The sequence below is a fragment of the Ornithorhynchus anatinus genome, chromosome 8 (assembly GCF_004115215.2).
Source record: "Ornithorhynchus anatinus isolate Pmale09 chromosome 8, mOrnAna1.pri.v4, whole genome shotgun sequence".
Lineage (NCBI taxonomy): Eukaryota > Metazoa > Chordata > Mammalia > Monotremata > Ornithorhynchidae > Ornithorhynchus > Ornithorhynchus anatinus.
In genome coordinates, this window is record NC_041735.1 from 4,162,773 (window position 1) to 4,184,816 (window position 22,044).

A 22,044-nucleotide genomic window follows, 5' to 3' on the forward strand; every position below is an offset into this window, starting at 1 on the left:
AAGGCATTATGATTGAATGTGGAAATATAATGATTGGTAACCTGTAAAACCCTACTCTCTCTCTACTCATCTTTTTCTGTCCTATCCCGACTGGAACTATAGAACTAGATCTGGCAACCTTTCTACCATCCAGAGCTAGTTTTTAGAAGCTGGCAAACTAGACAGGAAATGAAGCAGTCACTTGGGGCCACTGTCTGGGGGGATTTGTCCCTTCCCTATAACCGGAAGACCCCTGAAGTCAGAGATCTTGAGGAGTTATTCCTAGCCATCAGGGGTATTTATTGAGCACTTAATGTGTGCAGAGCACTGTAGCAAACACAGTTGAGTTGGTAGACACGATCCCATTACAGATAGAGGAAATGTCATGGTATGAGGATATATACATAAGTTTTGTGGCGCAGAGGGTTGGGTGACAAGCATTTAAATAACAGTGATTATACATGTGGTGTTTAAGCATTTACTATGTGCCAAGCACAATACTAAGCGCTGGGGTGAATGCAAGCAAATCGGGGCTGGACACAGTCCCAGTCCCAAAGGGCCTCCCAGTCTCAATCTCCATTTTACAGATGAGGTAACTGAGACCCAGAGGAAGTGAAATCACTTGCCCAAGGTCACACAGCAGACAAGTGGCAGAGCCGGAATTAGAACCCATGACCTTCTGACTCCCAAGCCTGTGTTCTGTCCACTAGGCCATGCTGCGTCTCACATGTGTGGTGAGAATTGTATAATAATAAAGCTGGTATTTGTTAAGCGCTTACTCTGTGCCAAGCACTGCTCTAAGCGCTGGGGGAGATATAGGGTAATCAGGTTGTCCCACGTGAGGCTCCCCGTCTTAATCCCCATTTTACAGATGAAATAATTGAGGCACAGAGAAGTGAAGTGACTTGCCCAAAGTCACACAGCTGACAAGTGGCGGAGCCGGGATTAGAACCCACAACCTCTGACTCCCAAGCCCGGGCTCTTTCCGCTAAGCCACACTGTTGCTTATCGATCCACATGCATGGGGGAGCACAGAAGGGAGGAGGATAAGGGAAAATGAGGGCCTAGTCAGGGAAGGCCTCTGGAGGAGTTCTGATTTTTTATTTTCTGGATGATTTTGACGGTGGGGAGATTGGTGAACTATCATATGAAGAGGGAGGAAGAAGTGGGCAAAGGAGCGGGGTACAATGAAAAATTGGTGTCAGAGGCTCAACACAAGTTGTGTGTTCGTATGTGTGCAAATCCAAGTATGCTAGTTAAAATGTTGGTATTTGTTAAGCGCTTACTATGTGCAGAGCACTGTTCTAAGCGCTGGGGTAAACAGGGTAATCAGGTTGTTCCACATGAGGCTCACAGTCTTCATCTCCATTTTACAGATGAGGTAACTGAGGCACAGAGAAGCTAAGTGACTTGCCCAAAGTCACACGGCTGACAAGCGGCAGAACTGGGCTACGAACCCATGACCTCTGACTCCCAAGCCCAGGCTCTTTCCCCTGAGCCACACTGCTTCTCTGTAGTTTCTTCCTCGCCTGAATGCTGTGAGTGTTGGACAGGCTCACAGTTTTTGGTCATGGCTAGAGATGACAGTGTACGGGGAAGAGAAAAAGGAAGGGGGGAGGAAAAGCAGAAATAACTACCGTGCCTCATCCTAGAACTGAATCCTGGGGAACCGATGGCAACCAGATCTAATCTGAAGTTGGGGGGGCTAGTTAAAGAACAGGACCAGCGGAGCGAAAGGGACCTCTGCTCATGCTATATGGGAAAAGATGTGCTCTGATCCTAGATTCCAGGGTGCTAGGATCCGGGATTTTTTGTTTTCCAAACACACCGGGTACCTTTCATTGATTCACTCGAATTACCTCCAGCTTGCTGACTTCAAACTTAGTCTGTTGTAGCAACATGTCTTCTGTTAAACCCTTAAAGTGTGTACAATTCCACCTAAATCCACAATTAGTAATTGTGTAAGCAGACCCTGGAGACAGATTGAGTCCTTTACATAATTGCTCTTTGAAATACGCTCCACCCTGCTCCAGTTATGTTTGGGGCTGGAGATTGAAGCAGTGAGACAAAAGATAATCCTTCTGGTGGAAAGGAAATAAAAGCAATCCCTGTTAATCTTGATCTTTTTTGTGTGCGGGAGTGCGTGTGTTAACTAATTTGAGATCCACAAGTCTATCAGATTGTTGTGTAGAGCTTGGGCAAATAACATTTGGCCTCCGTTCTTGCTGTTTTACTGTGGGTGCATTTTTCAAAGAAGCTTCTAACTTTTAATATCACTGTTCCACGCACAACTGTTTTAGAACAGCTGGTTAACTATCTTTTCAGTGCTTTGGTCAGTTTCGTTATTGTGGCTTAAAAACTGATCTGAAGAGAATTGAAGTTCAGCATTAATTATCCACATGATTCACAGCTCCTCAAGGTGTTGAATAAGCTAAAGGCGGGATTGCGCTTTTGAGGTTGTTTAAAAAGTGGAACAGTATAAAGCCTCTGAGGAATCCAAAGGAAATTCTGGGATGGGCATAATTACTTTATGTAACTGAAGAGTAATTCTGGATTATGTTATTACCAAAGGTGTAGCCACTTGTTACTCCAGATCATTTTAATCTGTAGGGGTTTTTTTTTCACTTCTCTAAGGGCAGCTGTGAATGTCTTTTAAAGACAGATCATCATTCCTGCTAAATTTCTGATTTTCAGGCGTCTGATTTTCAGATCCCGCTATTGTCCCTCACCCCTTCCCTTTTTCTTTTTCACACTAAGATGCTGCATCCACCTCCAAGTTAACTCCCCCAGATCCTCCACTGTCCATCTTCTCTTGGAGCTTTCAGCAGGATTTGCCAGGGGCCTGTCTCTCCTGGATCACAATAATAATAATAATGTTGGTATTTGTTAAGTGCTTACTATGTGCAGAGCACTGTTCTAAGTGCTGGGGGAGATACAGGGTAATCAGGTTGTCCCACGTGAGGCTCCCCGTCTTAATCCCCATTTTACAGATGAGGGAACTGAGGCACAGAGAAGTTAAGTGACTTGCCCACAGTCACACCACTGAGAAGTGGCGGAGCCGGAATTCGAACCCATGACCTCTGACCCCGAAGCCCGGGCTCTTTCCACTGAGCCACGCTGCTTCCCGAACATCCATTGGCAGCACTGGATATTGCCTGTTATGACTCCTCGGGTTCAGTTCTAGCCCACGGAAAGTGGAGCGGCATCTTACCACTCCCTCTTCGGCACCAGCATTCCCAGCCTGCGTTGAGCCTGCCCCAGTTCTTCCTTCTCCCCCGTGACCAGTTTAATCACTTCCTTACCCTCTTCCTCACCCAGTTTCCTAGGTCAGACAGAAGAGATGGAGAAAGAGAAGGAATACCGGAATGACAGTAACAGGCATCGGATTCCATTAACACCTCGAAGGTTTAGAGAGCTGTCGAGACAGCCAACTTTTAACGTGGCTTTCAGACCTATTCATTTATTCAGTGGTATTTGAGCAACTACATTGTGCAAAACATGGGAGACGGGGGAGAATTAGACTTGATCAAAAGGGCGGCAGGCTGATGGTAAAGAGAGTCACTGGGTCTCACATGGTAGCTTCACCCTCAGCCCGATTAATACAGAACACACATATGCTTCCTTTGTGTAGTTTTGCCAGTACCCCGAAGAACCAGAACCAACTCACTGGCTGAGACCGGTAACGGCAAGGCCCTGATCAGCTTTAAACTCACCAGCAGTGAAGCAGTGCTTAGAAGGAACACAGCTTTCTAGATGGGGCCTGTCTGGAGAATAAATAACAGCATGGTGTCCAAGCAGCTGCTCTTTGGAGACCTGGAAAAGGGGGACTCCCAAGCTGAGATTATGCACCCTCAAATAATGTGATTTAGCACTGGACTTTGGGGGGGGCTCCCCCCGTCAGGCTGGAATGTCTGCTGCCGTCCTCCGAAGACGGGTAGCTCTCCTTAAACAAAGATTTGGTGATACGGGCTTAAAACCAGAGGCGGGCACTATGTGAACTAAATATATTAGAGCAAGGAACTCCCCGTATGTGTGCGAAATCAATAAATGGTATTTGCGGTGCGCTCTACTCAGCACGGGGGTGAGAACAATATAGCGTTGATAGCCATGGTCCCTGCTCAGAAGGAATTTACAGTCTAGATGGAATGACAGACATTAAAATAAATTACCGATGGGGGCCGGGGCGAGATTGGGGAGGGAAATGGGAGTTTAAGGGATATGAATACGTCTTGTTGGGGTAGGATTCATAATATCTGCTTAAATACCATTGGTCTTCTCAGCCACGCGAAAAGAAGCCCAGGTAACTTGTCATTGTCGTTAGCATCATCTTGGAAATAGGTGAGGGGGAGGAAGAGGAAGAAGAGAGTGACAGGTATGGAGGAAGGGAATCAGTCAGTGGTAGTGAGCACTTTGTGGGTGCTAAGCACTTGGGAGAGTACCATGCCGCGGGGTTGGTGAGTGGATAATGGGAAGGGAAACAGTGCATTCTTTGTCAGAATTGACATCAGGGACGGAAGGGGAAGGAATGGGTAAACAGAATGGAGTATGATAGAAAACTGGCAGAAAAAGGGAGGGACAGAGTCCACAAAGGAGAGGGTCAGTTGGTAAACACATGGAATTTGTTATCCCAGGAAGTAACGAGGTAACTGAGGCTCAGAGAAATGAAGTGATTTGCCCAAGGCCACCAGGCATCTGCCAAACTAACTCTCTTCCCCTCTTCAAAGCCCTGAGAGCTCACCTCCTCCAGGAGGCCTTCCCTGACTGAGCCCCCCTTTCCCTATGCTCCCCCTGCCCTCCCCTCCGCACTGTGCTCATTTATATATATTATTTATTATCCTGTTTATTTTGTTAATGAGGTGTACATCCCCTTGATTCTACTTATCTTGATGTTGTGTCTCGTTTTGTTTTCTGTTTTGCTTTGCTTTGCTTTGCTATCTGTCTCCCCGTTTAGACTGTGAGCCCATCATTGGGCAGGGATTGTCTCTCTCTGTTGCCTAATTGTACATTTCAAGCAATTAGTTCAGTGCTCTGCACATAGTAAGCACTCAATAAATACTACTGAATGAATGAATGAAAGTTGGGCACACTGAAAATATTGCCAGGTTCAAGGCAGACTTCGTTGATTGTCCTCACATTTTTGAAACATGTTTCAGAAGTGAGGTTTTTTTTTTAATAATTTGAACATGCAGGTTTTCTTTTCCAACCCTGTTTTGAGTCTCCACATTCATTTTTCTATATACTATTTCGGCTACCGCAGTTTGCAGTTTTAAGGAACCATAGTATTTCATGGTTATGGTTACACAAGCCATTTCCCATTCTCATTACAGCACTGGGGGTAACATCTGGGATGTGTGGGATGGTGATGTACTTTGCTATGACAGTGACGCTGTCAACAGTGAGAGTCTTTGTCCATGAGTGTGTGTGGTTTAGTTTTTTTGTTTTTTTGAGATCATCTCTTAGACACTTGCACACCTTTTGCATGAGAATATAGCAGTGCAACATTTCTGACTCCTCGACGTTCAAAAGCAACAACAAAATTCCTGGATAATCAATCACTGGTTCAAGGATGGGTCTGAGTGGTGGAAACAGAGCACTGTTATTACAGAGAAGAATAATAGTAATAATGTAGTATTGGTTAAGCTCTTACTGTGTGCCAGGCACTGTACTAAGCACTGAGGTGAATACAAACAAGTTCCTGGCCCACATGGGCTCACAGTCTCAATCCCCATTTTAAACTGTTATTACAACTGATTTTCCTAGCAATTTGAAGAGCATAGAACTAGCAAATGGATTTAGGATTTTTTTTCCCATCTTTTTAAAAGACCTTGATTTTCAGCTGTTGTTCCGAGAGTTGGGCAGTCCTCACCCCTTTTTATTCTTCTGGTCTTATCAACTGCGTTTTTACCCACCATGGGTGTTTTTCCAGGAAACTAAGCCCTGCTGTGGTAATGAAAACCTACGGATGAAAAAGCCATTAGGTGGAAATTTTCCTTAAAGGGTTTTACTTGAATTGGCATCAAGGATGAACTTAACTTACAGGTTAGGCCATCGGTTCGGTTAAACTCTAGTTAAAAACAGTATGCTTCCAAACCAGCTTAAATATTTCCTATGTGAATAAAAAGTTACAAGTGACAAATATGTTTTTATGGTTATTTAACAAATGAAATAATCATATTTCATTGGTAAAATGCAAATCAAGTAAGCAAAAGGTATTCTATTTTGAAATGGAAATTACTCGGGATCATTTATATAGCTTATGAAAAGTCCTTCATTATGTTAGGCTTATAAGGAATGGAGGTTTCTGGGTGTTTAAACAAGAAGAATGTTGGTTTTATAAGGGATCCATTGAGCTCTTGTTTTCTTAAGCAGCAAATAGCCCAGATCAGTGTTTATTTTTTTCTGTTTGAGTTGATACTTTATATGCCCTCCAATAAAAATTACACACCTTCTCATCTCCTGGATCAACTGTAGACTTGTATATGGGGGCCAGCTGAACCTGCATCTGGTCACATCCAGGCCAGCAAATTGTAAGCATGTTTCACTCTCTCCTTTATGTAGTATTAAAACCACTGAAAGAATGTTATTCATTTCATTAGGGAAAGTTGTTAGAGAAAATATTTTTCTGCATCAACAATTTGGTCCTGTATTGAAGTTTTCAGAAAGCCGTATTGTGAATGATTTGGTAATTAGCAGCTGCAGGTGTTGGATGGATTTCTTCCCCCCTCCTCCCCTCTCCCCAACCTCTTGACTACCTCTCCCCCTAACTCCTCAAATTTAAATTGCAATAGGAGTTCATGCCTAATGTTTTCATTCTCATGTCAGGCCTTGACTTACAATAGAAATCAACTCACAGGTATTTTCTCCCCCAAAAATGCGAGGATGATACCCTGCAGACAATGCCTATGTCTTTAGCAGTGGCCATATTTGGACCCAAATGGGCCCCTGAAGAGGCAGATCAAATGTCTTGTGGGAGTACGGTGCAGATGGCGGGGAAGAGAGTGGGGTGGACGAGGAATGTTTGGAGAAATGAAAGCAATGGGGGGAAAAGATATTCTGGGTCTGTGGCGTGGGAAAGGTGGCGGTTGAAAGTGCTAAGAACCGGACAATTCCTCTTTCACATTTAAACCATTTTGTGAGATGTGTGGGAGAAGGTATTGATACACTTTTCTCCTCCTGAAAATGTTTCCTCTGTCACCCCCTTTCCAGCTCACCGTACCGCAACTCTTGGAGTATTCTAGTCATCCGTTTTCTTCGAGCCGCAGTTAGTGAAGCAGGTTTGAAGTGAGCATTGCTTCAATTAACGAATCAATCAGTTAGGCTAGTAATGTGGATTTCATCCAGGATTTGGTTGTGTGCGATTCGATTTTGCCACTTGATTTTGTAAATGGCCCTTAAGGGATACTCAAAGAATTGGATGTGAGGTGTTTGGGAGGGGAAAGTTCTGGGGACCTTCAGTTTGGTAGGAAGCCGGAAGCCAAACTGGCCACGACGTTCTCTCTGATGGTCTCCCTGGGGTGTGCCAGCTTTGCTGATTTAGATTTTCTTCTTCCTTGTCCAGTAGTGATTCAGTGGACATAGTACAGCGTGGGAAACACAATTCCGTGACCGCAGTTAGTTTCATGTTGCCAAAGAAGATCTTTGGTTGTGTCCAAGGGGTGCCCATGAATCAGGCTGGTTACCTCAAATTATTCAAACGTATTGTCAGCCCATAGTGTCGGGATGGTCGACAACCATTTGGAGCGTGATTCTAGTGCATGCTCAAGAAACCTCTAGGGAAACTGAATAGAAGTATCAGTGCTGTTCACTGCACTTCTTTTAAATTTGACATACCAAAAAGATCAGAGGTCGTAGGTTCTAATCCCGACTCCTCCACTTGTCAGCTGTGTGACTTTGGGCAAGTCACTTCCCTTCTCTGTGCCTCAGTTACCGCATCTATTAAATGGGGATTAAGACTGTGAGCCCCGTGGGGGACATCCTAATTGCCTTGTATCTACCCCAGCGCTTAGAACAGTGCTTGGCACATAGTAAGCGCTTAACAAATACCAACATTATTATTATTATCAGATATGCCTTGCCGTGATCTGAAGCAGGAGCTAGTCCAGAAGGACCCCCCCAACCCTTCCCTCTGCTCCTCCCCCTCTCCCTTCCCCTCCCCTCAGCAGTGTGCTCATCTGCTCATTTGTATATATTTTTATTACCCTATTTATTTTGTTAATGAGATATACATCCCCTTGATTGTATTTATTGCTATTGTTTTTGTCTGTCTCTCCCCATTAGACTGTAAGCCCGTCAGTGGGCAGGGATTGTCTCTATCTGTTGCCGAATTGTACATTCCAAGCGCTTAGTACAGTGCCCTGCGCATAGTAAGCACTCAGTAAAAACTACTGAATGAAAGGACCTTGACTCAAATATGGTCCGCTCTGGAGAGCAGCGGGATGCCATGATGGTCGCTGCTGTCCAGTCTTTCACCTTCTTTTCCAGAGATGGTGTTACTGTTGAGATCCTGTGGCCCCTCTTCTAAGTGTTGGAAAAAAGAAACTCGTGACTATATCCTGTACGTACCCTTCTCCGCACAATTATTTAATGAGACATTTGATCATCAGGTGTAGAAAAACGATAGTTGGAGCCATGCTCTGGATCTACCATGGAAATTTGGGAGCCAACAAGGATCTGGTGTAATCAGTTGTATTTATTGAGCACTTGCTTGGTACACAGTGCTTAGGAGAGTACAATACAGCAGACACATTCCCTGCCCACGGCAAGCTTACAGTCTAGCAGGAGACACAGACATTAGTATAAATAAATTGAAGATATGTACCTAAGTTATAGAGGGCTGGGAGAGGGGTAGGACTAAAGGGAACAAGTCAGGGTGATGCAGAAGGGAGTGGGGGAAGAGGAAAAGAGGGTTTGATCAGGGAAGGCCTAAGGGGGTAGGAGCAGAGACAAGAGGGAGAGGCCTGGTGCGTGGGTGGGTAAATCCTTTCAGAACACAGAACATGACAAAAGGCCTTTAGACCCAAGAAGCAGCAAAGCTTGATAGCAGGCTAGAGCATAAATTCATTCATTCAATAGTATTTATTGAGTGCTTACTATGTGCAGAGCACTGTACTAAGCGCTTGGAATGTACAAATCGGGAAATTCAGTATAGCTAGGGATGGAACCAGGGCCCAGGTTAATCTACCTGTAAACATGACTGAGAGTTATGGACAGGGAATGTGTCCCTTCTATCGTACTCTCCCAATTGCTTAGTACAGTGCTCTGCACACAGCAAGCGCTCAATAAATACGATTGATGGCAGGAAGAAAGCCCACCTAATGGTCCTAGTTCTTTTTGAGTGGGACGTCTTTATTAAACAGCAGTTTATCTTTCAATGGATCTCATTTTGATTGTTTTGGAAGGTATGTTTAAGCAGATGAATCTTCATATGGATCCTCCAGTTAGCCCTTTTCATTGGCAGGTGAGAGAACCTAATATTACCTGGAGGTTGGCTTGTCTGTCCGTGTTTATTTTTTTTTAAAGAAAGGGCACCTGAATTTACCTAACCTTGTTTTTACTCTGTTTGAGTTATGGCACTCTGAGCTACATGAATTCAATTTATTTTGGTGGACGAAAGTCTGTTTACAGCCGTGCTGAATAAAGATGGCATGTTGGTTAGCTTGCTATCTCGTGACCCAAATTTTGACAGTTGCACTGATTCAAGACTGTCGCTATTAAAAATAGTTCATTTAGAACCTAAAGAAAAAGAAGGTCAAATGATTTCATTCGCTTATATTGCATCTAAATATGAGGTCACTAATGAACTAATAATTTGAGATTGACATCTCACTAACAGAATAATTTGGGTTTTGTGCCAAAGAAATCGCAGGAAGGTTGCAATTGAGATTGCTGATTTTGGCAAAGACTTCTCTAGCTCAGATAATAAAATGCACTTTTGTTTATTGCTGGGGGTTTATAGTTTCAGGATTTACTCTCTCTCCCACTTCTCGAAGTGGGAAAAAGTAAAGCGATGCCTAGGCAACTTCATGTGGAGGTTGCAGGTCTGTTTTTTCCATCCGTAACAAAAATTACAATTGCTAAGTCTATTTTCCCCCCACACATAGGGAGGAGGGAAGGACCCTGCTTAAATCCACGGAGGAGCACTTCTGCAGATTTACACGGAAGGGTAAATTCAATCACTGAAATATATTTATTGAGCACGTACTGTGTGCAGAGCACTATTTTAAGCACTTGGGAGAGTACATTATAATAGAGTTGGTAGACCCATTCCCTGCCCGCAGTGAGTTTACAATCTAGAGGGAAGAAGAGACACTTGGTTTTGAATTCAGCACTCTTTGATCCCCTTGGATGGATCTTCCCAATATCCATGCCCAGGACACACCTCTGATGGGACACAGTGTCATGTGAGGGAACGGCTATTGCCAATCAGAAACTGCTCCTCCTGTGCCCCTGCCATAAGGGCATCAGAATCCTCGGGCCTCGGGGAGAAACAGAGATCCCAAAAGATGAAATAGAGAGAGGGACAAAGTGGGTGGGAAGCCCGAGTGAATATGAGAAAGAAAGTAGGAATGAATAGAGAAAGTAGGAGAGAAGAAAGAGCAGAGGGTGAAGGAAAGAAGGAGAGAGAGGGAAGAAAAGGAAAGGAACTCTGGCTTATAAGAATTGTATTTTAAGTGCTTTCTGTATGAAAGTCAGGTCGGGAACGGTACCTGTCCCTCTTGGAGCTCACACTTTTGAGGAGGAGGGAGAGCAGGTATTAAACTGCTATTTTACAAGTAAGGAAACTGAGGCCCAGAGAAGTTGCGCTTGATTTATGAGGCACTGTGAGTTTAATCGATCGCAGAGCCTGAATCTGAGTACAATCTTGATAATGAATCTAAATGTTAAAAGTTGACTCTAAAAAAAAAAATATGTTCATTGCCAGCATTATTATTTAAAATTGAAATCTTTTCCGATGTAATAGAAAGTATGTTATATAAAAAAATTAGAAATGGGTTTTGAAGGGTTGTATGTTTTTTGAAAGTGAGTCTTTCTAAATCCCCTTATGAGCAGAAATGTTCTCTAAAAAGTACTGTAACGGTTTCGTTCAAATCAAAGGATGGTTACACAATTAAGAGTTCTGCATACTTCCCTGAAGCAGAGTCAGATGTGCTAGCATAATCTACCCTATTCAACAGGCCAAAATGTAACAAATATAAAATTCTCATGTTCCAAATTCTGGAGTACATTAAACTATTTGCTTATAAAATAGTTCGGCAAGTGACATCTTAAATCTCACCCTAACGAAGGCACTTTTTTACAGAGCTTCTCTTGGAATGCCTCGGATTCTGTATCTGGGGACTGGTCAACATAGTTAACTATACTTAGGTCTTCAACTCAAATAACCCCCGGAATATCTGAAATGCGGGTATAGGCTAACTTAATCCAAATGGCATTCTTATCATCGGTAGTGAAAGTATTCATATATTCTTCGGCTTCTTCCATCCCCTCTCTTTCCCCTCCACCTACGACATGCATAACTGCAGAATGCCCATGAGAAAGGAGGCTGCAGGACAGCCTGTTCTCTTTCAAAGTATGCATTTGGGACAGATGAATCAACGGGGTCTTCAACATTCAGAATATAGTTACAGGCATGTGGGCGTGAAGAATTTACTAGTGGTTTACAGATCCGTTCGGACGCCAGTTCAGATGCAGTCACAGAGTGCCTTTCATTATGATTATGAAAAGATGAATAATTTTTCAATGCTTTTGCCTAATGTGGGAAATCCTTCAGTTTTTCACGTCATGGTTCGCCATTAAGGTCTTCGAATTGTGTTTCTAGGCCAAATCAACCCATGTGGTTACTGAATGAACAAATCAAATGGAATGCAACTAGGTGAGAAGAGAAAAGAATTGGGCAGATGGTGAAAGCCATCAAGATGGGCATTACTCCCCTTGAGCAAATTCTCAATATGGACAGAGACACAAGGAGGCAAAAGAGAAAAGAGCATCAAATTCTACAAATATTGAATGCAACACAACATGAGATAATCTTTTTGTTTGCCCAATGTGGCCGTGCTTTGGTATCTATCCTCCATTGGCCTTTTTGACCCCGCAAGCATTCCGAGATGAACTTCTCTGTCTTCCTCTTGTCAACTGAAAGCTCCTTGTGGGCAGAGATCTTGTCTTCCAAATCTATTGTATTTTGCTTTCCCAAGCACCCGTTAAGCAGTCAATAAATATCCTGGATTGATTCTAACATGAAGATCGATTATATGTTCAGAATCCCAAACTAACTGTAATTGGTCTACTTCTGGAAGATATTAGAAATGTTACCTGCTGCCCAGGTGAGCTGTAGATAAGCAACATCTCTTTTAGAATCACTCTGTGTTTAGACTTGAAAAATTCAGGAAGTGTTCTCATGTATTGGACTTACATACAGTAGCTGTCCAATAAAGAAATAGTTAGCAGAACACTATGGTTCAGTTCCTTTACTCGACCCCCAAATTATTGTTCGGAGTTGGCTTTGCTTTACTGACCTCAAGGGTGGTCCATTTTGAAGAAATAACTCTTGCTCTCAACTGCTTGATATACTGAATTTGAAACATTCGATATTGGCTAGAGAAGCTGTAAATGAACATCACAGACTGATTCGCCTCCAAGGTTAGAAGTGAATTCAAAACTGTTATAATTCATCTGTAAATGGAATCACTTAGTGAGCACTTGCAGTGTGCAGAGCGCTGTACTAAGCACTTGGCAAAGTACTATACAAAGCTGGTAGCACTGTCCACAAGGAGCTTGCAGTCTAGAAGAGGTGACAGGTACCTATCTGTAACTTATTTTGATGTCTAAATGCCGTGGGGCTTAGAGTGGGGTGAACGGCAAGTGCTTAAAGGATACCGATCCAAGGCATGAACAAACCAGAAGGGAGCGGGATTAGGGGTATTGAGGCTTAGTCAGGGAAGGCCTCTTAGAGGAGATGTGATTTCAGGGGGTTTTTGAAGCTTGGGAGAATGATGGTCTGTCATGTGTAAAAGAGGAGGGAGTTGCAGGATGGGGGCAGAGAGACTTTGGGGGTGAGATATACGAGGTCGAGGTCCAGTGAACGTGTTGGCATTATAGGAACGATGTATGAGGGTTGGGTTGTAGTAGGAAATCAGTGAGGTAAGGTTGGAGGGGGAGAACTGATTGCTTTAAAACCAATGTTAAGGAGTTTCTGCTTGATGTGGAGGTGGATGGACACCTTCTGGAGCTCTTGAGGAGTGAGGGGCTTGGACTAAGTGGTTTCCCTGGGCACTCTGGTTCCCGAAGCTCTGGGGGTGCCCCGGGGCTCCTCGGAGGATGGATCTACATCTTGGGGTTCGGCGGGGGTGGTCCTAGACAGAGCCAGACTTGCTAAAAAACCCCAAATATCTTGGGTGGGTAGGAGAACTAGGACTGACCTCTCTTCTGCTATGTCTTCACTGCAGGCAGCTGTTTTATTGCCCAATCTGGTATCTATCTGTGTTTGAAAATTAATAGTCATACCTCTGGTTCATAGCTCGGACTTCCAACTCTGCATTTCCCCAGTATCGTTTTCACGTGCCCTTATGTAAGTGGGCTTCTAAACTTGTCGGCAAGTAAACAGTAGTCACTAAGCTTATAGGAGGTTTGAAATATTTTCTCTCATTTCTCTGAGGCTTCTAATTTCTAAGCTTTAGTTCCTGGAAAAGCGACTTATGTACAGTAGCTACCCAATAAAGAAACAATTAATAGAATGCTACGGTTCAGTTCCTTACTTCCCCCAAATTACTGTTCGGAATCGGCATTGGAGACACAGGGAGGGAGAAAACGGGGCTAAGGATATTGATTAGGTAACGGCTCTTTTCATTTATTTTTCTCCTTGTTGCTCCGTGGGATTAGGCCTTTCTGTGAAAGAGAGCACTTCACCGACTGGTTGACATCCCCTGAGGATTTGAGCGAATTATCTCTGGTTTTGCTTTCGTTTTTATTTTTGTTTTTTTTCTTTTCAGACAAGAGATGATTTCCTGGGTCAAGTGGATGTGCCTCTTTACCAATTACCGGTTTGTATGGACTTGCACTGTCTTGCTTTGGATGATTGTGTGTGGTGTTGGTTTTTTTTTCTTTAATAGATCTGTATACTCATACTCCTCCAGAAATATTTGGTTTGTTCAGTATTTGCCGACTCTGATCCGTAAAGAGCTCCGTTGCTCTTGATGCACAGGGCGAGAACGGGTTGTTCGCGATCCATAGAGTGACCATCTCTGCCTCTCCCTTGCAGAGTACAAGAGAGTACACAGAAGCCGTAAATGGGGACGTAGCTGGGCCTACTCTCATGGCAGTTTTTGCCGAGAGTATTAGCATTCGTACTGCTCACGTAGGCCTTATGCCCCAGAAAAAAAAGTCTCATGGGAGCAGCCCCAGTGGAGTACAGCCAGGAAGTACAGTGCTCTGCACATAGTAAGCGCGCAATAAATACTACTGAATGAATGAACAGTTCTCTTTCAACCAAGCATCATCCCAGGTAGAGCAGTGAATATAAAAAAAAAAGGGGGGGGGGCATCGGGATCATTTTTTCCTGTCTCCGTTCTAGTGAGCATGACTTTGTGTCACCTGCTCCTGCAAGGGAAGTATGGAGCTCCTATGTTTTATACCAACCGGTGGTGTTTATTGAGTGCTTACTCTGTGGTGAGCGCTATGTTAAATGTTGGAGAAAGTCTGGTCGAGTCGGTGGGCATGATCCCTGCCCACAAGGAAATTAATAGCTAAACGGGGAGACAGACATTAAAATAAATGACAGAGAAAATGGCAGAGTTTAAGAATATGTCTGTAGATACCGTGGGGCTTAAGGGTGGGGGGAAATCACATGTGATGAGGGATCACTTGCTCAACACTGATTCCGAAGGGTATTATATTAATAATGATGGCATTTGTTAAGCGCTTACTATGTGCAAAGTACAGTTCTAAGCGCTAGGGAGGATGCCAGGTGATCAGGTTGTCCCACATGGGCTCACGGTCTCAATCCCCATTTTACAGATGGGGTAACTGAGGCCCAGAGAAGTTAAGTGACTTTCCCAAAGTCACACAGCTGACAAGTGGCTGAGCTGGGATTTGAACCCATGACCTCTGACTCCCAAGCCCGGGCCCTTTCCACTGAGCCACGCTGCTTCTCTAGCATAATATATTGATATTATATATATTATATTGATATTATATTGATATCTGTTGTGTCGTAAGACTTTCACAAACAGGAAACGTTCATAGAATTCAGAATGAAAATTAGATGGCGATTCAAATCATAATAATTCCACCTCTAATGTTTGTTGTAAGTGCCGCTGACTGACTAAGCTTCTTTTCCATGTTTTATTTTTAAATCAGGCCCTATCCTTTTTCAGTTGTTTATGTGCTCTGAAATGCCTTTCATTGCCAATATACAAACTTAGATAATGAAGTTGCATTTTTCCCCGTGCAGGATTTCACACCTGTATTTGGAGCCCCTAGAAGAGAATCTTAGGAATGTCGATGGTTTGAGGGGAGTGAAAGAGAGTATGTCCTGCTAAGAAGAGGTTAGCAAGGTCCTAAGTGGAATCCAAGATCTCATTCCAGATGACTGGCAGGACTGCCTAGAAGGCTTGCCACCTTCTGACTTCCCAAATGTAGGATCTTGCATTGCTCCAGGGGCCCGGAAACTGTTGGCTGGAAAAAAGGGAGAACCACCCGTGTGTCAGTCAGTTCCCCCTCTGGAAAGTGATAGGAAGCAGGAATCATCTCTGAAGAGAGGTTTAGGGGTGACTGAGCCTCATCCCTTACCTCTTCCCCACTATATCCTTCCATTCCTGTATCCCCATCTCCTCCCTCTCCCTCGCCTTTCCCCACCCTCCCCCTCAGTTCCCCCTGAAGAAATCTGGGGCTCCCTGAGGTTATTTGCCCCGTGATTCGCAAGCTCCTGGACTCATTCCGAGTCTGGTTGGACCAACCTACTCACTGTACCTCGATCTTGCTTCCGACCCCTTTCCCCAGTCCTCCTTCTGGCCTCAAAATCCTTCCCCCTGCGTTTCCTAAAGACACCACTCCTCTCCCCACCCCCTTCAAAATCCTTATGGGAAGTGGCGTGGCTCAGTGGAAATCGCACGGGCTTGGGAGTCAGAGGTCATGGGTTCAAACCCCGGCTCTGCCACTTTCATTCAATAGTATTTATTTGACACTTGTCAGCTGTGTGACTGTGGGCAAGTCACTTCACTTCTCTGTGCCTCGGTTCCCTCGTCTGTAAAATGGGGATGAAGACTGTGAGCCTCGCGGGGGACAATCTGATTACCCTGTATCTCTCCCAGTGCTTATACAGTGCTCGGCACATAGTAAGCGCTTGACAAATACCAACATTATTGTTATTATTATTGATACTCATGCCACCCCCCCGTTCCACGGTACTTACGTAGCCTATATTCTGCAATATCCTTTCTCTGCACCTTAATGTCTGTCTTCCCCATTTAAACTGCAAGCTCCTTGTGGGAAGCGATCGTGTCTACCAACTCCATTGTATTGCATTCTCTCAAGTGCTCAGTACAGTGCTCTGCACCCAGTAAGTACTCAATAAATGCCATCGATTGAGCTTCTAGAACACTAGGATCTTAGAGCTGCCACTAACTGTTGGATATCGGGCGGCCCGTACTATCTGGGCATTCAGACAAAGCTAGACTAGGGAGCTTCAGACACTGCAGGGAAACTTTAGTTAGAGAATCTGAACTTTTTACATAAATGCAGTTTTTATAGTTTTATAAAACAGTTCTTTTATACTCATTACCCATATTAGTCAGCTGGGTGTGGTGGCTGAGGACTATCCATTTACATTTTGGTGGTTTACAGAAGAAACTCACCACACATTTATTATTGGATGAAAAAAATGTGTGGATTGTTATGAACTTCCAACTTTATAACATTAGTCGAAGAAATGGTGTCCAGTGTTAAAAACCAAGGAGGGGGGAAAAACTTTGTTTTGAGGTCAGAGATTTGTTAATGATAAAGTTTGGTAAGCAGTTCTTATGTTAAACTTAAATATAATAGTAATTACTTGAGGTAATGCATCATTTCAACCTTTTAGGGAGCTTTAAGAGCTAGTTTTTGTTGGTGCCATAAATTAGTTGCCTACTTTCATTTTGAGACCTCCTCTCACTGGTAGTAATTAGTTTGGGGATCCTTATAGAAAACAGTGTTCTAACTTATCAGGTGGTTGTAGTTTACAGATGTCCTTTAAGAGTATAAATGTTTGTCCTAAAGATTTGTCTTGAAAATCCACTGTTTCATTCCAGACAGAAAATCCAAATTTGGAGAGACCATACACATTTAAGGATTTCGTTCTTCATCCAAGAAGGTTAGTAAATAGCACATTTAGTTTAAAAAAATCCTGTCAGTTGTAGTTTTTAGATTTATTAATTCAGCTTGTATAGCCATTTGGCTGAACTGTTCCTGAAGATTTAATGTTTTAAGGATTAAATTTTGGGAAGAAGCGTTTGGGGATTTTTTTTTTGCGGGGGGCCGGGGAGGGCGGCGGTTCTCTTTTGTGGTTTGGTTCCTTCTTTCCGAGGGTTAGTGACGGAAGTCAGCTTCTCAAGTCTCACTAGAAAGTCACCATCTATTACTCTAGCTCAATAAAAAAGAAAAAATAGGATCTAATGTTAACTTATACCATATTTCAAAAATCATACGGCACCAGACCTTGTGGGAATCACTGTCTGACGGTACTGTTCTGGAAGACTGAGTTTGTGTATGTATATGGTTTCACCTGACTACATTTTAAACACTTAAAAAAATTCATTTGGAAAGCTGATATTTTTACAGAAGCCAGTGTGAGCAAAAGAAGGAATTTATAACCTCCAGAATCAACCAATAAGACTGTATCCCTGAACCAAATCATTTGATTTTCATCGTGCAGTCAAAATGTTAGCCCGTAATGAGGTACTGTTCCAGTTCTTTTAAACAGGTGGGCAAATAAACTGTTGCCAAGATATGTATGTAGACTTACTGCTGAAATTGTTATAGAGTATAGTAGAGAGAGGATGACAGAGAAAGAGACTTTTCCAACTGGTGGGGTCTTTGCATTTTATAATAAACTAGAAAAATATATGTGCCACGGAGGAACCTAGTAGACTTTTTTTCCATTTAAATATGAACTGTAGGGAAGAGTGGAATTTATTGTCGTCCTCATTTAATTCAAATGATTTTGTATATTTACCAAGAAAGCAAAAAAGAGAAAATTAATATGTGTGTTTATCTTCCTGCCCTTTTAAGAAGAACCAGATTTAATTTTGGCAGAAATCTAATTTTTAAATCTCTCTTCCTCCTTTAATGTCAGCATTTGGAGAGTAACAGCCAAGGACTACTAATCACGATGACAGTAATTCCTGAGTTTGTCCTGAGGTTTGCCGAAATTTCTTTTTGGTTTGTCATAAACCAAAAAACGCTGGAGCTCCTGGTACTGCTAGCACTGGTGGTAGCAGGTTGGCCAGTAGCCACTTCGCAGGCAGCTGTAGTATTTAGATTCAGACAGCCTGAAAAATCTGGGAATGCAATGGCAGCAAAAACTCTCACCACGCCACATTCCCAGACTTTTACAAGGCCTCGCTGGGCACTCAATTGAGCCTAAGTTATTGAATTGTCCAGATAAGTTTGGGACATGACTCCGACCCAAGCCGATCCCTTAAATTGAACGCGGTTATTGAACAATGGTTTCTTATACTATGCTTTTAAATTGGCCCTGACCCTCTTTCTGATTCCGTAGACTTCTGATGGCCCCGGTCAACGCAAGCAAATTTAACTTGCTAATTTAGGCTGAAAAATATAAGTTGGGCAGAAGGATCCAGAAATTTCCCATCAAAGTGATTTTTAGGGGCCTGCACGATTCAGATGATTTGTGTGAATAGTCATAATCCCTTTTTTCACAAGTCCCAATCCAAATGCCCGCAGCCGTTTCTCCAGTCCCCTTCCCTCCGGCAAATTCTTAGTGATGCTGTGAATAAGAACTGGTCTGCTTCTGGTTATAAGGCTTTTCTCTAAATCCCCATTATTTAGAAATAATCTAAATGATAATCTGTCACTAAACACAGTCTACTCCTTTCTAAACGCCTTCATTTGGTCCTGTAGAGGCTTGCTTGCATTAGGACAGGACTCATCTTGACCCTCCCAGGTTATTCCTGGAGCCAAGGACCTCAGGAAGACAAATCCCTCACACCCCACTCCATTTAATAATGTTGGTATTTGTTAAGCGCTACTATGTGCCGAGCACTGTTCTAAGTGCTGGGGTAGGTACAGGGTAATCAGGCTGTCCCACATGAGGCTCACAGTCTTAATCCCCATTTTACAGATGAGGTAACTGAGGCACTGAGAAGTTAAGTGACGCCCACAGTCATACATTTAGGTACTCACGTGCAGTTGCAAAATAATAATAATAATGATAATAGTTGTGGTTTGTTAAGTGCTTATTATGTGCCAAGCACTGTACTAAGCGCTGGGGTGGATACAAGATAATCAGGTTAGACACAGTCCCCGTCCCATGGGGGGCTCACGGTCTCAATCGCCCAGGTAACCCAAACTCAATCAGAGCCTCAGCCTCGGGCGACTCTGCCAGTGGGAAGAGACCTGCAGGAAGTCTAGGAACAACCTAACCTAAATTTAGGATTCGTTCGTCAGCAGACCAACCTTGGAACTTTAGAGGGGGAAGCAGTAAGCCAGTGGTTGCATAACTGACCATTTCCAGTTCAATCAGTTGTATTTTTTAAGTGCTTACTGAGTGCAGAGCGCTTTACTTAACACTAGGGAAAGTACAGTATAACAGAGTTGGTAGACACGTGCCCTGCCCACAACGAGCTTTCAATCTAGAGGAGGTTACAGATGTTAATATGAATAAATTATGAATATATATGTAAATGCTATAGAGCTGAGGGAGGGCTGAGTAAGGGTACAAATCCTATACTGGGGAGAGAAAACCTGGGTTGACTTTCATTCTTGTCAACAAAACATTTCAATTTCCAAATGAAATCGTTCATCATTCCCCATTTAGAGGATTTTGTTATTCTAATTAGAACTCTAAGCTCCTTTTTTCTGAGACTTTATCAAGACTTATTACCACTGAAATGGGCAAAGAAGCAATATTTCTTGACAAACGTGAGAGATAATTTTATCACAAAAGGGACCCTTTTTGCCAAGAGGTCTGGACATAAATTCTCCATTCCCTGCCCTGAATCCAAAGCCATTGGTGAGAGCTTGAAAGCCTGGATCTCCTTTCCTGATCCAGTTGCAGGCTCTGTGATTTAACTCTTGTGTCCCAAACAGAATTCTTATGTTGCTGGCCTCCCTTTTGTTTCACAACACATTCAGGATTTCCAAAGTATTTGGGGCTGCAGGGAAATTGGTGTTATTTGACCAATACAAAATTCAAGTGCAACTTAATGGGAGTTGTTGGGGAGACTGATTTTTTTCCATGATACTTGGGAACCTTAGGTAAAACTTGGTTTAAATGTAAATTTTAGAGTTCAGAAGCGATTGAGATAGTGTTCATGTTTCAAGTAGGCGTCAAAAATGGAGATTCAAAATATAAAGAAGCATAAAAATAAGTACAGAATGTTGAGTCCACATTCACTTGTGCTTGTTTGCCTACTCACAAGAAAATACACTAATAGAAAATCGAGAAAATCAGAAGTTTCTTCTTGACCAACATAAATGGCTACCTGCTTTGAGCGAGCGATTGTTTCTTAGATGGCAGTACAAGTGCAGTTTTCTTTCAGCCTAAGCGTAAACTCTTGTCGTTTATGGAGTTCAAAGAAACTTGTTCGTGTGGCGTGCAAAGATGTCGCTGCCTTTCATCATCATTGAAAGCATTAAAACCAGAAACTGACCATTTTGTGGGTGTTACTGAAAAATCTATGTGCAACTGAAAAAGCTGTTTCATGCTTACATATCAAGATCATCCTTTGCTCTGCTATTGTTTGCCTTTTGCAGTGCTTTTTGCTGCTTTTCAAAATGCCCCACATGGTATCCCAGTCTTTCCAAAGTTCAAGGAAACCTCTCTCCCGATTGCCGTACATCAGCCCAAGATGTACAATGTTATTTGTGCCTGAAATGGCATGCTTAGAAAGGTGTGGACTAAGCAGTGTTTTATAGGGAAGGATTGAGCACATTGTTTGGAAACTTGACTGGACAGAGAATTCCACTTGGGGAAGAACACCTAAACAATGGATTAAATTCAAAGTCGTTAATAATAATAATAGTAATGGCGATATTTAAGTACTTTGTGCCAAGCACTGTACAAAACCTCTTCAGTAGATAGAAGATAATCACATCCTATATGGGACTCTGACAGACAGCAATTCAAATAAATAAAATTACTGATAGTCATTCAGTCATATTTATTGAGCACTTACTGTGTGAAGAACACCGTACGAAGCTCTGGCGCTGTACATACGTGCTGTGGGGCTGGGATGGAGGAAGAGCAAGGGAGTGAGAGATGAGGAAAAATGGAACTTAGTCTGGGAAGGCCTCTTGAAGGACATATGCCTTCAATAAAGTGATGAAGGGGGCGAGGAGGGAGTAATTGTCAGATTTGAGGAGCGAGGGCATTCCAGGCCAGAGGCAGGACGCGGGTTAGGGGTTGGCGGTAAGACAGGTGAAATCAAGGCACAGTGAGAAGGTTAGCATGAGAAGGTTAGCACTGGAGGAGTGATGTATGCAAGGTGGGTTGTAGAAGGAAAGAGGTGAGGTAGGAGAGGGGCAAGGTGAAGGAGTTCTTTAAAGCCAATGGTGAGAAGTCTTTGTTCGATATGGAGGGGGCTGGGCAACCGTGGGAGTTTTTTTGAGGCGTGAGGTGACGTGTCCTGAACGTTTTTGTAGGAAAATGATCCGGGCAACGGAGTGAAGAATGGCCTGGAAGGGGGGAGAGACAGGAAGCTGGGAGGTCAGCAAGGAAACTGATGTAGTAATCCACATGGGGTAGGATGAGCGATTGTCTTAACATGGTATCAGTTTGGATGGAGAGGAAACGGCAGATTTTAGCTCTGTTGTGAAGGGGGGACCGACAGGATTTGGTGACAGATTGAATGT

General features: G+C 43.2%; 1 protein-coding gene across 5 annotated transcripts in view; it reads left to right on the forward strand.

Annotated features, from left to right (window-relative positions):
* Window positions 1–22,044, forward strand: part of NEDD4 (NEDD4 E3 ubiquitin protein ligase) — a 118,701-nt gene that overhangs the window by 54,459 nt on the left and 42,198 nt on the right. For 4 of the 5 annotated variants that reach the window (XM_029070543.2, XM_029070541.2, XM_029070542.2 and 1 more), the window contains 2 exons: window positions 13,968–14,018; window positions 17,262–17,323. In XM_029070543.2, coding sequence (XP_028926376.1) covers window positions 13,968–14,018; window positions 17,262–17,323 — 113 coding nt within the window. Of the gene's footprint in view, window positions 1–10,122; window positions 10,142–13,967; window positions 14,019–17,261; window positions 17,324–22,044 lie in introns of those variants that run through there. The other variant, XM_029070545.1, reaches the window with a different exon arrangement.